This window comes from Monodon monoceros, unplaced genomic scaffold, assembly GCF_005190385.1.
Source record: "Monodon monoceros isolate NGI ecotype Baffin Bay Population unplaced genomic scaffold, NGI_Narwhal_1 Super_Scaffold_21, whole genome shotgun sequence".
In the NCBI taxonomy this organism is placed as follows: Eukaryota; Metazoa; Chordata; class Mammalia; order Artiodactyla; family Monodontidae; genus Monodon; species Monodon monoceros.
Genome location: NW_021703778.1, coordinates 111,044,630 through 111,059,556, shown reverse-complemented (window position 1 = coordinate 111,059,556; position 14,927 = coordinate 111,044,630). Strand labels below are relative to the sequence as shown.

General features: G+C 38.9%; 1 protein-coding gene across 2 annotated transcripts in view; it reads left to right on the top strand.

The window, feature by feature from the left end:
* Position 1: 1 nt before the first annotated feature.
* Positions 2–14,927, top strand: part of LOC114904287 — a 25,670-nt gene continuing 10,744 nt past the window's right edge. The window contains exons 1-4 of one of the 2 annotated variants that reach the window (XM_029238018.1): positions 64–138; positions 463–543; positions 11,582–11,703; positions 13,303–13,441. In XM_029238018.1, the coding sequence (XP_029093851.1) occupies positions 531–543; positions 11,582–11,703; positions 13,303–13,441 (274 nt within the window). In that variant the 5' untranslated portion in view covers positions 64–138; positions 463–530. Of the gene's footprint in view, positions 544–11,581; positions 11,704–13,302; positions 13,442–14,927 lie in introns of both variants that reach the window. The other variant, XM_029238017.1, reaches the window with a different exon arrangement.

Sequence of the window (14,927 nt, the reverse complement as noted above, 5' to 3'; positions counted from 1 at the left end):
GAAGAGGATACACTTCCGCTTCCGGGGCACCCGCCGCGTTCCTTCAGTGCGTTTACCGAAAGGGTTTATTGAGATGTTTGTTTGCTTTGACTGGCTTTTGACGTTCGTTTTCTATCGCTCAATAACTGCGGCATTAAAGTTAGTATTAAGATAGGAAGCTCTCTAGGGATGCGATCTCTGGAAAGAAGTCCAGCCTCCAGGCGCCACCTTAAGAAAAAATGACTTGGCTGAGCACCACCAGCGGAGAGAGATGGGGGTGTAGGGATGTTTGCGTGTAGGAATTCCCGGGAGCAAGTGAGAACTCCAAAGAGGGGGCGGGGCCTAGGACTTTAGCAGCCAAGGGAGGCGGGTTCCACCCCGGGTCGAATCAGGTGTCTGGACCCGCCTCTGCCTACGCCTACGCGTGCGCAGTGCGAACCTTCCCCTGCTCTGCTTTTTCCTCCAACATGGAATTCCGCTCAGCTCGGCAAGCAGTACTGCAGCTACTCCGTACGGTGGCTCCAGCAGACCTCCCAGCTCTGCTCCAGTGGATGAGAACTACCCGTAAGCGATCAGAGCCAGAGTCAGACGGTTGGGGCAAGAATATGCTGTGGGCGCTAACCTTGGGGACTTAGGGTGAGGCCAGAAGCCTTCCATAGGGTAGCTGTGCTGGTCTCTGCTCTGCTACGGATCGGGTTGAACGGGGGCACATCGCAAACTTTTGTCAGTTTAAGAATCCAGTTTAGGATTGGTCCAGGAGGACCTGGCTCTGGGTTTGTGATTCCGCTACAGACTTCAGACAAGCGGCTACAGCCGCCTTGTGCCTAACCTCTCCTCTAAAGGAAAAAAAAACGGGGGGGGTGGCGGGGTGATGGGTTAGCCCTCCTCCCCATTACTCCCACAAATTTGGGACGACCAGTAGGATACTACCTGAAAAAGCCCTTTGCAAGAGAAGTTTCAGGCTGTAGAGCTGGAAGTTTTTACCCTGTAGGCAAAATCACATGTAGCTAGTGCATTTATTTTCTCAATTGTAAAATGGGCCATCAATTTAATAGCAGGTGTTCCGAGGTGGGGAGAGGGAGAAAAGGGGGAGGGGAGGACAGGACTTTGATTTTCAATGATAGTAATTCTAAAAAAGTACAAGTTAGAATCGTGGAAATGTGGTAATTAGGTCGAGTTATTGAAGAATGGGATAGATCTGTTTTGGCAAAATGAAGCCTGGTGAAAGCACAAGAGGATAGGATATTCCTTGTTGGAGAACTATTCCAAACCATGCTCTGCTTCTGTACCCCTAAACGTTGATTTCCATGTTTATTTTCATCTAGACTCATGACTTGAAATATTCCTGTTTGCTGATGACTCCCAATTTTAGACTTCCATCCGTGAGGTTCTTCCTAGAACTTTCTCTCTTTGTGATGTTATAGTCAATTTGGGTATTATCATTATTGTTATTACTACTACTACTACTACTACACATTTTGGAGGATCATTTTAGATAAGATGCCAAACTAAAATTAACTTGGACATCTGGTAGTGAGATTTAGCCTGGAAAGTGGAGAAAACCAAAGAGCTAGCTTCATATTTATACACACAGACGAGATGCAAGGTGGGAATTTACGAGATATTTTATTCCAAAAGCCCTGGGTGCCTACAAAAATGCCATCTATTGCCTGGTTCTGGCAATTGCACCATTACTAAAACATCCTTGCCCTCAAGATTTCAGTTTTGTGGAGCCATTTGTAATCTAAATCTCCAGTTTTAGAGGCATCAGTTGAGACTCCATTTTTCAAACTCGTTGAAAGCATGTTTTGTATGATGATTTTGTAAACAAGAAGACCCAATACCGTTGGCTAAAGAAGATGTTTTTACTTTTACTAACACCACGTTCTGTGCCTTTCTCCAGCCGATCCTGTGGTAGAGAAGCTCAAGCAATTTGTTAAGCAATTTAGAACACAAACTGAGTTACTGAAGAATGTTTATTACATGAATATTTTAAGAAATGAGAGTGTCACTTAGCTTAAAATGAAGGAGTATGTTTTAATATGAATCTTTAAAAGGAGTGTAATTTACTGGTATACGTTTTTTATGTGGTAATATATACATAATACAAGATTTACCATTTTAACCATTTTTAAGTGTACATTAAGTACAATACATTTACTTTGTGCAACCGTCATCACCATCTGCCTCCAGAACATTCTCATCTTCCCAAACTGACACTTATAGTGTACTTTTTTATGAAATACAGCACAAAAGATTCTTCCAATCAACAATTTTTCATTTTCCTAATTAACTTCCTTCTTCCAGGAAAAAAATTATCGCATAATGTCTTACTTGTATGACATTTGCTTAGACCTTTGATAATTATAACTCTCCTTGAATTTTTATACCATTTAATGGAAAAGCAAGAGATAATAATAGGCATGATTTTGGTTTTGAGTTTCACAGAGTTTACTGAAACTGAAAAAAATCTACATATTGCTAACAGGTAAAAATCACAATAATTTTAAATACACAAAAGGAAGAATAATATTCTTGGTCTCTGAAGGAATAGTGGGATTATCATACCAAGACCTGAGGTCATTTGGGATCAGGCTGATAGAACCAGAAGCTTGGACCAGGACAGAGGCAAGCACATGTCAAAGTATGATATAAACTGAAGATATAGAAAAAATAAAGATAGAGCCTGTATTTACCTTGGTACCGCTTAGGCCAAAGTCTAGAAAACAAATGAGCACCAGTAAAGAAGGATGAAAAAAGTCTGAGGGACAAAGCACACAAAGACAACTCCCCCCTCAAATAAATAAATAAAAGGAGTAAAAAATACAGCAGGACTTCAGCTCATTGATTCTAATCTTGTGGCAGAGCATCTGTTCTTTTGTACTTCTTGTATATGTATATAGTGGACTCTTGATCGAGAGCCAAACTGTATGTGAGGTCCCCAATAGGCATATTAAAAATTACATTTTGTTAACAGCTGTCTGTTAACAAACACCATTCTGAAGCCTCTGAATTTTTCCTGAGTATGCAAATACAAATGAGAATGTCAAACCAACAACTCATAAAAATTTCTATTAAGAATCAAGTTATAGGGCTTCCCTGGTGGCGCAGTGGTTGAGAATCTGCCTACCAATGCAGGGGACATGGGGTCGAGCCCTGGCCTGGGAAGATCCCACATGCTGCGGAGCAACTGGGCTCATGAGCCACAACTACTGAGCCTGCACGTCTGGAGCCTGTGCTCCGCAACAAGAGAGGCCACGATAGTGAGAGGCCCGCGCCCCACGATGAAGAGTGGCCCCCACTTGCCGCAACTAGAGAAAGCCCTCGCACAGAAACGAAGACCCAACACAGCCATAAATAAATAAATAAATTTAAATTAAAAAATAAAGCTGGGCTTCCCTGGTGGCGCAGTGGTTGAGAGTCCACCTGCCGATGCAGGGGACACGGGTTCGTGCCCCAGTCCGGGAAGATCCCACATGCCGCGGAGCGGCTAGGCCCATGAGCCATGGCCACTGAGCCTGCGCGTCCGGAGCCTGTGCTCCGCAACGGGAGAGGCCACACAGTGAGAGGCCCGCATGCCGCAAAAAAAAAAAAGTCTATGTAAATCTGCTTTAAAAAAAAAAAGAATCAAGTTATAAAGGATAGAAAATTAAGGTGTGTATAAGAAAATAATAAAATAATCAAGATAATATTTAAATGCTTAAAGAAGTTAATAGTAGGTGACTAGAAGCTTTTATGTTTCCTGTATTTTATTTTATTTATTTATTTTTGCGGTACGCGGGCCTCTCACTGTTGTGGCCTCTCCTGTTGTGGAGCACAGGCTCCGGACGCGCAGGCTCAGCGGCCATGACTCACGGGCCCAGCCTCTCCGCGGCATGTGGGATCTTCCCGGACCGGGGCACAAACCCATGGCCCCTGCATCGGCAGGCGGACTCTCAACCACTGCGCCACCAAGGAAGCCCTGTTTCCTGTCTTTTAAATACGTCTTCATTGAGCAGAATTGAACCTGTTGCTGAACAGCAGCTACAGAGTTGTTAGAGTTTCTTTGAAATTCCGACAAATCTAAAAAGCAAAGCCTGGGATCTAGTTACATTTGTCGAACAGCATACTACTGCAGTTCTATATTATATTGCTATTACCACTGAAGAAGTAGCCACATAACTTACAGATTTTCCAATCTCTTGTTTCCTGTTTGATCCTTCTGTTTCTCAATTTCTTATCTCCTCTTGCCTTCCTGTGGGTAAATGGAACAGTTTTAGAATTCTGTTCTTGTTTATAGTGTTTCTGAGTTTATCTCTTTGTATAGTTTTCTTTGTGGTTACTCTATTACAGTATACATATGTAACATCACCATCTACTGGTATCAATGCTTTAACACTAGAATGAAGTATTGAAATCTTACTTTCATGTAGGTCCCTTTACCCTCCCCCACTTTAAAAATATGATTATTTTATGTATTTCCTCTATATACATTGAGCACTATTACAGATGGTTTTATAAATTTTGATTTAACCATCAAATATGGTTTAAGAAACTAATGAAGAGAAAGATAGTGTAATGAATTTACTCTGTTTTTACCCATTCTGTTGTTCTTTACTTTCTGAAGTTCCGAGCCTTCTTCTGCTATTTCCTTTCTGTTGGAGAGTTTCCTCTACCAGTTCTTTAAGGGTAGGTCTGCTGGCAACAAATTCTTAGTTTTTCTGCATCTGAGGTTTTCTTTACTTCTCCATTCCTGAAGGATAATTTCATCAGATATAAAATTTACAGTTTGTGGTCCTTTTTTTCTAGCATTTGAAAAATTTTGTAATCTTCTGGCTCCCATGGCTTTTTTGTTTGTTTGTTTTGGTTTGGTTTTTGGTTTTTTATTTCTTTTGTTTTGTTTTTTGGGTTTTTTTTGTTTCTTTTGTTTTTTGGTTTTCTTTTTTTGTTTTGGGGGATTTGGGGGTTTTTCTTTGGCTGCGTTGGGTCTTCGTTGCTGCGCATGAGCTTTCTCTAGTTGCAGTGAGCGGGTGCTACTCTTTGTTGTGGTGCACGGGCTTCTCATTGCGGTGGCTTCTCTTGTTGTGGAGCATGGGCTCTAGGGTGCATGGGCTTCAGTAGTTGTGGCACGTGGGCTCTAGAGCCCAGGCTCAGTAGTTGTGGCACATGGGTTTAGTTGCTCCACGGCATGTGAGATCTTCCTGGGCCAGGGATTGAACCTGTGTCCCCTGCATTGGCAGGCAGATTCTTAACCACTGTGCCACCAGGGAAGTCTGCTCCCGTGGTTTCAGATGAAAAATTCACTGTTTGAATTGGTGTTTCCCTACAGGGAGTGAATCATTTCTCTTTGCTTCTTTTAAGATTTGTTCTTTGTCTCTTTTGTTTTTAGAAGTTTGTGGTATGTTCTTATGTGGATTTCTTTGGGTCTATCATATTTGGAGTTTGCTTGGTTTATGTCTTTAACCAAATTTGGGGAGTTTTTAGCTATATTTCTTCAAATACTTTTCAGCCCCACACTTTTTTCCCTATGTCTGGAGCTCTGACACTAATGTTTGATCTTTGTTATTCCACAAATCCTTAAGGCTCTGTTCAGTTATTTTTTTTTTCTGTCTATTTTATCTCTGTTGTTCAGATGGAATAAATTTTATAGATCTGTCAACTCAAGTTTACTGATTCTATCCTCTGTCATCTCTACTACTGAACCCATTCAGCAAGTGTTTTTTTGTTGTTGTTTGTTTAGTTTTATAGTTTCTTTTTCTATGACTTCTACTTCTTTGCTGAGATTTTCTATTTTTTTCACTTGTTACAGGATAATTCTTAACTGCTTATTGAAGCATTTTTATTATGGAGTTTGCTTTAAAAGCCTTGTCTGATCATCCAAATTCTGATTAATTTACATGTTAGCATCTAGATTGCCAGATTCAAATTATGACTTCCTGTTCTTGGTATAAATGATTTTCCATTGTATCCTGGATATTCTGATTGTATGCTAGGGTAATTTTGATTTTATCCTGGATATTTTAGATATTATGCTGACTTGATCCTATTCAAATCTTCTATCTTAGTAGGCAGTTACCCTGCTTAAGTTTAACCTGTTGGTTCTGGCCTGCTTTTGTGGGCTGTAGCTCTGATAACAATTTAGTTTTCAGTGCCCTTGCAGTGCTATTCAGGTCTGCTTCATTCCTTGAAACTGCTGGGGCTCCTGCTCAGTCTATGCTGGTGTTGCCTGCGTGGAGAAGGACAGTTTCTTGGATCACCCTATGTCACTGAGCTTACCTTCCACCAGTGGGAGTAGGGGACAAGCAGTACAGGGCCTGGTTTGCTCTTGGCCACTGGGCAGAAGGCTGGGAGACCTCAGGCCTGGGTCTCTATCCTGCTGGGTAGAGGGCCTGAGGACAGCAGCCTCCCCTGTCATTACCAGATAGCCTGCCACTGCCCCAGGTGTGGACTAGGGATTAGGGCTCCCCAGTACGTCTCTGTTGTTCTTCCCCTTTACAGTCTTTGGTGAGAGAGAGCAGGCTTTTCTTAGTTTTTGTTTTGTTCTTTTTTTTCAATCTGGCTGTTGGTAGTTCTGGGATGCAGGCCTCTCCAGGGCCCAGTCCAGGCTACATGGAAGATAAAAGGAAAACTCAGGAGGGAATTCACTGCAGTGACCCTCCTTCCTTAAATCCTCAGGTCCCTAGACAGTTTACCTTTTTTCTAGCTTTCAGAGTCCTTTATGGTTGCCTGTTGATTTATTTCCAGGGTACTTCATTGTATTTAGAGGGGAAGAGCAGGGGAAAAAGAGGGAAGTAGCCATCTTGTCTAGGACCAGAAGTCCCCTCAGTAAATTTTTAAAATTTGAATAAGAACTTCAGAGTAATATTAGATATGAATGAATAATAGGAAATATATAACCCAATGTTTAATTATGTATTGTAAGTCATTAGAAGTAAGGATATGGGTGAGTTAAGGCCAGAGTTTGAACGTAAGACTTCATGGAGATGAAGTAACTTGAGCAGGGCCTTATTGCAAAAGGCAGGGTCATAGAGTATGAACAGGAAGGAGTATGGAAAACACCTGAGGAGATTTGCACATCTTAAGCAGAAGTTATGTTAGAGAGTAATGAGAATAGAAAATAGGATGGTTAGACTCTGGTGATATAGAGGGCCTTGAAAGTCTAGAGTGACACTTCATATGTTGAAAAGTGAAAAGCTATCCCAAAATTGTAAGGGGAAGGAGTGACACAAAGTGAAGTTGAAGCAAGATTAGTTTAAAATCGGCGTGCAGGATATCCTATATTGGGGGGAAACTGATAGTTCAGGAGCTAATTGTGAGTTTGTTCTGATATTCTAAATGTGAGGTGGTGCCTGTGCCTCTGAGGTATTTGAAGCGGTAATAAAGAGGAAGTGGATTCAAAAGAGAAAGTGATACAGGTATCAAGTCCAAGTGATACAAAGGACTTGATACCTGACTAGATGTAAAAAGTGGGGTTTGATTCATATACTGTCAGCTTTGGTGACTTCTCTGTCCCCATGTATTTAATTAAATATAAGTAGGAAATTTTTAAAGAATGAAGTTTGCTCTTTAGTGAAGCTCTTCTTTCTCCACTCCCTTCCCACCTACATATGTAATTTGAGAAAAACCTTACTGTCCTTAGGCAACTGATTAACACCTTTCTTTAACTTTTTCCAAGCAATGTACTGTTACCACACATTCTGAAATAGCTATTATACATGTTAAAAGATGTTCAGCCTCACTTGTAATTAAAGAAATGCACATTAAAACAACAAAGTTTGTTTTTATGGTACTATTCAATGCTATAAGGCTTTAATGAAACACATATTCTTATTCTTTTCTGATAGATTAAATTGGTATAATCTTTCAGGAAAGAAATTTGACAATATGTAGCAAAAGCCTTTAAAATGTTTAAGTTCTTCTACTTCTAAGAATTCATAGTAAGGAAATAAATACAAAGAGATGATGTATGCCAAAATGTTAGTTGCAGTGTTCCCAATTTTTCACAGTTATAATTGTATCTAAATGTATATTAGTAGGACTGAACGGTTAAGTACTATACATATGGTGGAATATTACACAGCCTTTCAAAATAATGTTTTAAGGAATTTAATTTTAATAACAAATACTTATGATGATAGAATGTTAAATGAATTCCAGTTTTACACACTGCAGTAATATCCTATCATATCATGCCTTTTCCGCCTGTTTTATAGCCATTATTAGGGCAAAAATGTCTTGCCCTTCTTTTCAGAAGTTATTTGCCATCCACTACAGATAATGAAACTAATTTTAGCCTTCTTGAGCTAAAAATTTCCACAGTGCCTTACATACAGTGCTCAACAAATATTAACTATTATTATGAAAGATCTTTTGAGAATTTTCTTCCTAGAAAACTATACATATTTATGTATACAACCAAGCATGCAACTTTAGGCCTTTTATGGACCACATAAAGCCCATATGTGGATCCTGTTAACTAGGACCATGGTGAAGAATCACTGCTGTAACTGAAGGAATCTCTTTTTACCCTTGAATGTAGTTGAATCAGAGTTTGTTGTCCAGGATAAGAGGTGTCAGTTCTCATTTTCACCTGGTATCCTTGGGAATGAGTCTTCACTTAATACTGCCTTTTTAAAATGACTGAGTAATTTAACACACAATTTCATAATATCTCTCATCTTGCCTGGTAATGCTTACATTAATTGGGGGATTAACTCCCAAATAAACATATTTAACTAGGGAGACAGCGGGAAATCTATTGTGATCGTTCAGAATTTGCAGCCCTTCCCATCTTTCATTTCTCCAGCTCCCTTGATCTTCACATATGACTGTTTAGATGGTTCACCACCACCACCCCTTCCAAGTCTATTAATAACCCAGTAGCAGTAGCAATCAGAGCCCTAGACACTACAAAGTGATAGAAGAGGAAAATAAGCTAAGGTAGTCATGGATTAGAGAACTAAATTGCCAAATTGAGTTCAGTTCCAGGGCCACATTTAAAGGGGCTGTTGAACAAGTCCAGAAGATGGCAACCAGATGGCAGTGGATATGGTTCCCACAATATATAAGGAACCGTGGTCAGAGCTAGGGAGAAGAGAAGGCTAAGTCAGTGATAGGGGTGCTCTTACTAGCCAGCTGCCTTCTGAGCTCCCTTAGAGAGACTGTATGGTATAGTAACTAAGAGTTCAGAGTTAGACCTACATTCAAATTCCAACTCTACCACTTTCTGGCCAGTATGACCTGAGACAAGTAACTTAAATTCTGACCTCACATTCTTATTTTGTTATAAGATAGAAGTGATAATAGTACCACATATAGGATTCTGAGGATTAAATGACTGTTTGAAAAGCACTGCACAAAATTTAGCATGCCTTAAAAGTGCTCATTCAATAAATGCCGTATAGCAATAGCATTAAAGATGATGATTCCTCTCGAGCTGAAATTAGAAAAATGAGCTGTTATGGAAAGGTAGATTCTGGCTCAGCACATGGAAGAAATGCACTTCCCGAATGTGTTCAGGTGAAGACTGAAAAACAATCATATGTCAGAGATGCATGGATGGATTCTGCCATTTGGTAATAGTTCATAATTAAGTTCACTTTCCACTATAAGACTCTTATAAGGCCGACCCACATGAAAACTATGTTTTCCTAACATGGTTGTTTATGTTACAGAATTAAATCCAAAGAAGTTGGGCTATGAGATATCTTAGTTTGGTATAATGAGATTTTTATTGGCTTCTTCAGTTATATACCATTTACAAATTGAGAGAACTTGCTAAGAATCAATGGTGTGAGTGATATTATTAGAATTAAATGCAAGTCATGGAGGCTTCTAGACAGTTTCCCATCTACAGAGAGAAGCTAAGCAGATGTTAGGTATTAATTAACACCTTGAGAAAATTTAATTAGATTTTAAGAATACAATTTTTAGAAGGCCAGTTTTTTAAAAAATGCATCACAGGTGCTATTTAAGTTCCACCTAAAACAATTTGGAACGAATCTTCATAGTATTTTCATTTCTCTATAATTTATATTTTGCATCCTTCTAGAAATAATTTGAAGCAACAACTTAGATCATTATACTAGATAGGTGAGGAAAGAAAAAAGAGCTAAAAGGCCTTTCTACATTAGTTCAGGGAGCCAAATAATATATCAGTATCTTCATATTAACTACTATTGCTCAAAAGGAAGTTATACAGAGAAAGAACCTCTGTACGTAGGGAAACAGTGGAAAAAGTGAAAAAGAAGAGTAGCTTTATTTAGAAGCAAAAAACCTAGGTTTGCTTCTTGTGCTGCTGTTGGCCTGCCTTGTAACTTTTCACAGTTCATTTAACCTTCAAAGACTCAGTTACCTCCTCTGTAAATCAGAGAATGTAATCTTGCTTTGTCTTCCTTACATGGATGTTATAATACTTAAATGACCTAGTTTCTATGTGAAAGAACTTTGCAAACTAGAAAATATTATCCAAATTTTAATTGTTGTTTGTGACATGAAAATTGCATTCTGACCCAACACAAGAATTATTATGTTTAAGAAGGAAATCATGAACTTATTTAAAAACAACCAAAGATTTGGGGGGCGAGATGTGGAGATGGATGATATTTTCTTCAGAATCTCCTTGTTTTCCTTCTATAGCTGTTTTAAAACAGTAAGAAAAACACAACCCCTTCGAGGTCCTTTTACTCTAGCAAGAATTCAATATAAGTCTTTTAAGAAAAAGGTAAAATGTTTTCATTAGTAGTCCTTTCCAGTCTATATTTGGCATTCAGGCTGTAGCTAACTTTTAGAATATTTTACTTCCAGATAAGTCACATTCTGGTTAAAATTATACGAGCTGCTTAGAAATCATACTTTTGTAGAGCCAATTTTAAAAAATTTATAAACACACAGATAAGGTGAAAAAACAGAACAATGAACACCACTTTTATACCCTCACCTAGATTCACCGTCAGTCTCTTACCTTCTCCACCTTAATTGCTATATACATCGGCATGCACGCACACTTCCCTTTTTGCCAGATTATCCAAAGGTAGGCCACAGCCATCAGAAATGTGCTGTTTTAATGATCATTTTATCTGCTGTTCAAATGCAGTGGAGCAACATGATTCTTATAAAGTTTATTCTATAGTTGGTGCCATCTGTTAGTTCTTGTTATCCAAAGTCTTGAGTACATTTTATTGGAGGCAGAGATGCTCAGATTAAAGTTATATTCTTAGTAATCCCTGTGTGATGCCTCCTAAACTTGTAAGATCTGTATGGTCACAAAAGGAATATTTGACTACTTACTGGTAAGTTTAAGACCCTAAAAACTAATAGCAGTACTTTCCTTAAGTAAAAATAAAGTAGTAAAAGTACTACATATTTTTTAAATGCCTTTATTGTTCTATAACAGGCTGAAATAGTCAAGTTTTATATTTTCAAGCAGTTTGGAAAAAGGAAAAACTCAGTGTTTTCAATGGAACATTTGTTAAAATTTAAATATTTCATTGGTTAGAAAGTTTATTTATTGTTATAAATTGATGCTATCTGATGGAAAATATCCACCCATTGTAATCACTTAGTCTAGGTATGAGTACATCCATAAAAGCTATATCTGTTTTTTTTGGGGTTTTTTTTGCAGGAGATTTTGATGAATTCATTCAAGACAATAATGACATTATGTTGAAAAACATAGCAGAAGACCTTCGGAATTGCTTACCTCTAGAAACCATGCTTTCCTCAGAACATCTAGCCCTCCAAAAAGTAAATATGTTAAATTAATTTACTCTTGAGGATTGTTGTCGTTGTTTGTGGATTGTTACTTGAGGATTCTCCTATTCTCCCCTAACCCCCTTAGCCTTTCCAGTCTAATCAGTCCTGAATTCTGCTTTTTCGTTTGGTGCTTCAATCATGTCCCCAATTCTTTTGAGTCTGTAACCTTCTGGCTCCCTAGTACCATTCATTCAACAGATATTTTTTGAGGGTGTCCTGTTTGCCAAGCACTCAACCCCCCACCCCCACCCCCAAAATCAAGGCACGACATTAATCTGTCCCTGCCTACATCATTGTCCTGGTTTTCTTTTCCCTGTTCCATTTCCGTGGCTTTTATCAAGGGTGAAGTTCACCCCTTTGTTTCCTTCTCCTACTTTTGCGTTACACAATTTTTGCTTCTTTTATTCCTTTATTCCTAGAATTCTCACTTTTCTTCTCCAGACAACCCCCTCATTCAAGTACCTTCAAAGCCCAACTCTTATGGGATACATATGCTATAAATACTGTTTCCTAAAGCAAAACTAAGAATAATAATTTCTTCTTCCCCCACTAATCTGAAAGTAGCAGCGCTTCATGTGGTTTTTCAGCATGTGAATTCCTGAGCAGAGGTACTAAATCCTGTACATTTTTGGTAGTTCTGTGCACATTGTGAGCACTCAGTAATCTTAGTAAACATCCAGTCATTTACAGGAGGAAAATAGTGGGTCGTATAAAAACTAAAAGCAATATTTGTAATACAGTTTGGATGTTATTAATAAAACAATCTTAGCAGTCTCATGATATAACACAATATATAAAGAGAGAAAAAAGTATTCATTGCATGTTAATGGTGGACCCACAATCCCCCATCCCAACAAACTGTTTTTCTCTTCCTTTGTTTCCTTCTGGTCCTTGTATATGTTCATACATTTTATATACTTATATATGTGTGTGTGTGTGTATAGATGTAGATATAATTTTGTAGATTTCCAAGCAGATAGGTTGATTCTTTATTTAGTGTTAAAGTAGAAGGAATCAGACATATTTTTCTCTGTAGCTGCTTGCTATTATATCATGTACCACCAGTATTAATAAAGTGCTATTATTTGTAAGCATGTAGTTTTACTAACATTGTTATTATTTGAAAACTTTTCTTCTGGGCAAAGATTACTTGCTAAGTATTTTGATGGGTAAGTCGCTGACATGTAGGACTCAGAAGACCTGATATTAGTTTCAGTTCTTCCCGCTCTTAACTAACTAGTGTCATTTCTTGGGAGAAATCTCTCTGGGTATCACTTTCTTTATTTGTAAAATATACTACTTAGGATGGACAAGATGGTCTCAAAATACTCCTTTCATCTAAAATTTTCATCTATTTCTCATAGCCATGTTTTGCATCATGACACGTCAAATAACAAGTTGCTAGTGTCTGAAAAATAAAACAAAAGCAGAGCAGAGTTGCTGACTTCCATAATCAAAACTTGTCTTCCTGGGCCTTGTCGTTGCTCTCAGAATTTTAGCATATGAACCACTGATGTTTTGCCTTATTTAGCAATAAAAAGAGACTTCTTTGTACTTTGTTTCTTTTGATGTTTTTCTTCTCTCCACCAGATACAGCAGCAGCCAGAACCCACAGTTCACGTTGATGCATTCCTTTATGATGAAGACTTTATTGATTCATTATGTGAGGAAGGAAAAATGAGCAGATACTACTGTATGGTGTGCGGCTCACACCAGACGGCGCCTTTAGGTGGGCACTCAAGCCTGCAAACCTGATGACTTCGTGTGTACTTTTCCTTACATGTCATGAGTATGCAGATTTTTTTTTAATATCTTTAATTTTTATTTTTTTATTTTTTTATTTATTTTTGGCTGCATTGGGTCTTCGTTGCTGCACGTGGGCTTTCTCTAGTTGCGGCGAGCGGGAGCTACTCTTCGTTGCGATGTGCGGGCTTCTCATTGTGGTGGCTTCTCTTGTTGCAGAGCACGGGCTCAAGGTGCGTGGGCTTCAGTAGTTGTGGCACGCGGGCTCAGTAGTTGTGGCTCCCGGGCTTATTTGCTCTGCAGCATGTGGGATCTTCCTGGACCAGGACTCGAACTTATGTCCCCTGCATTGGCAGGCGGATTCTTAACCACTGTGCCACCAGGGAAGTCCCGAGTATGCAGATTCTTGCCCAAGCATTCACTGTTTTTGGAAAGCAAAAGGACAACCTGCAGCCTAGCCATTACCAATTATTGCAGTCAGGGAAACTAAATAGAAACATCGTCCAGGGAAGCTAGGCCACTTCATGTCTCTCCCAGGGGGATATTTCTGCTTTTCACTGAGCATGTTTAATTGGAGGTGACTTTTCAGGTCCAGCAACTAATCAGAAGTGAATGAATACAGGGAAGCTGACTCATACTTTATATACTCAAAAGAGATTCACATTTAACCATAGTGCTGATTTATTTACAATGAGAAATATAACTGCCAAGGGGGCTGAAAACATTCTCCCCATAGAAACATCTACTTGAGAAGTCAGATAGTAATCAGATATTGTTGGATGGGCATGGATTCAGAGGACGGAGATAGATAATCTTGACAGTCTATTCAGGCCATGATTTGACATCATGGAGCATCTTTGGTCTATAACCCAGAACAACTCTAGTGACAGTCTCCTGCATCTCTGTCCCTCAGATGCAGCACCTGTGTTTCAAATGGGAAACTAGACTGACTCCATGCTGCTAAGATGTTAACTCTTCTGTTAATATACTTTTTGTTCAAACTGGATATTATTGGCTAGGCTATTAATTTAAACATGATATTTCAATCTCCCTGCTCCCTTAGATTTAGAGGTGTTGCTTAGAGGGGGTAAGTAATATTGTGCTCATATTACTGATCTTAGATAATATTATTCTCGAAAATTAACTACTACCAAATTTGTAGTATTTTGCTAATACAAATGTATAGTACCTGTATTGTAGTTGGGGATTAAACTACCCTGGTTTACTGATTTAAGATTCTATTTTTAGATAGTACTTTTTTCCATTTGAAATAGTTGAAATTCACAGAATAGAAAAGGACTTAGACAAGAACAGTAGAAGAAGGGACTTCCCTGGTGGCACAGTGGTCAAGAATCCGCCTGCCAATGCAGGGAACACGGGTTTGATCCCTGGTCCGGAAAGATCCCACATGCCGTGGAGCAGCTAAGCCCGTGTGCCACAACTACTGAGCCCGTGTGCCACAACTACTGAGC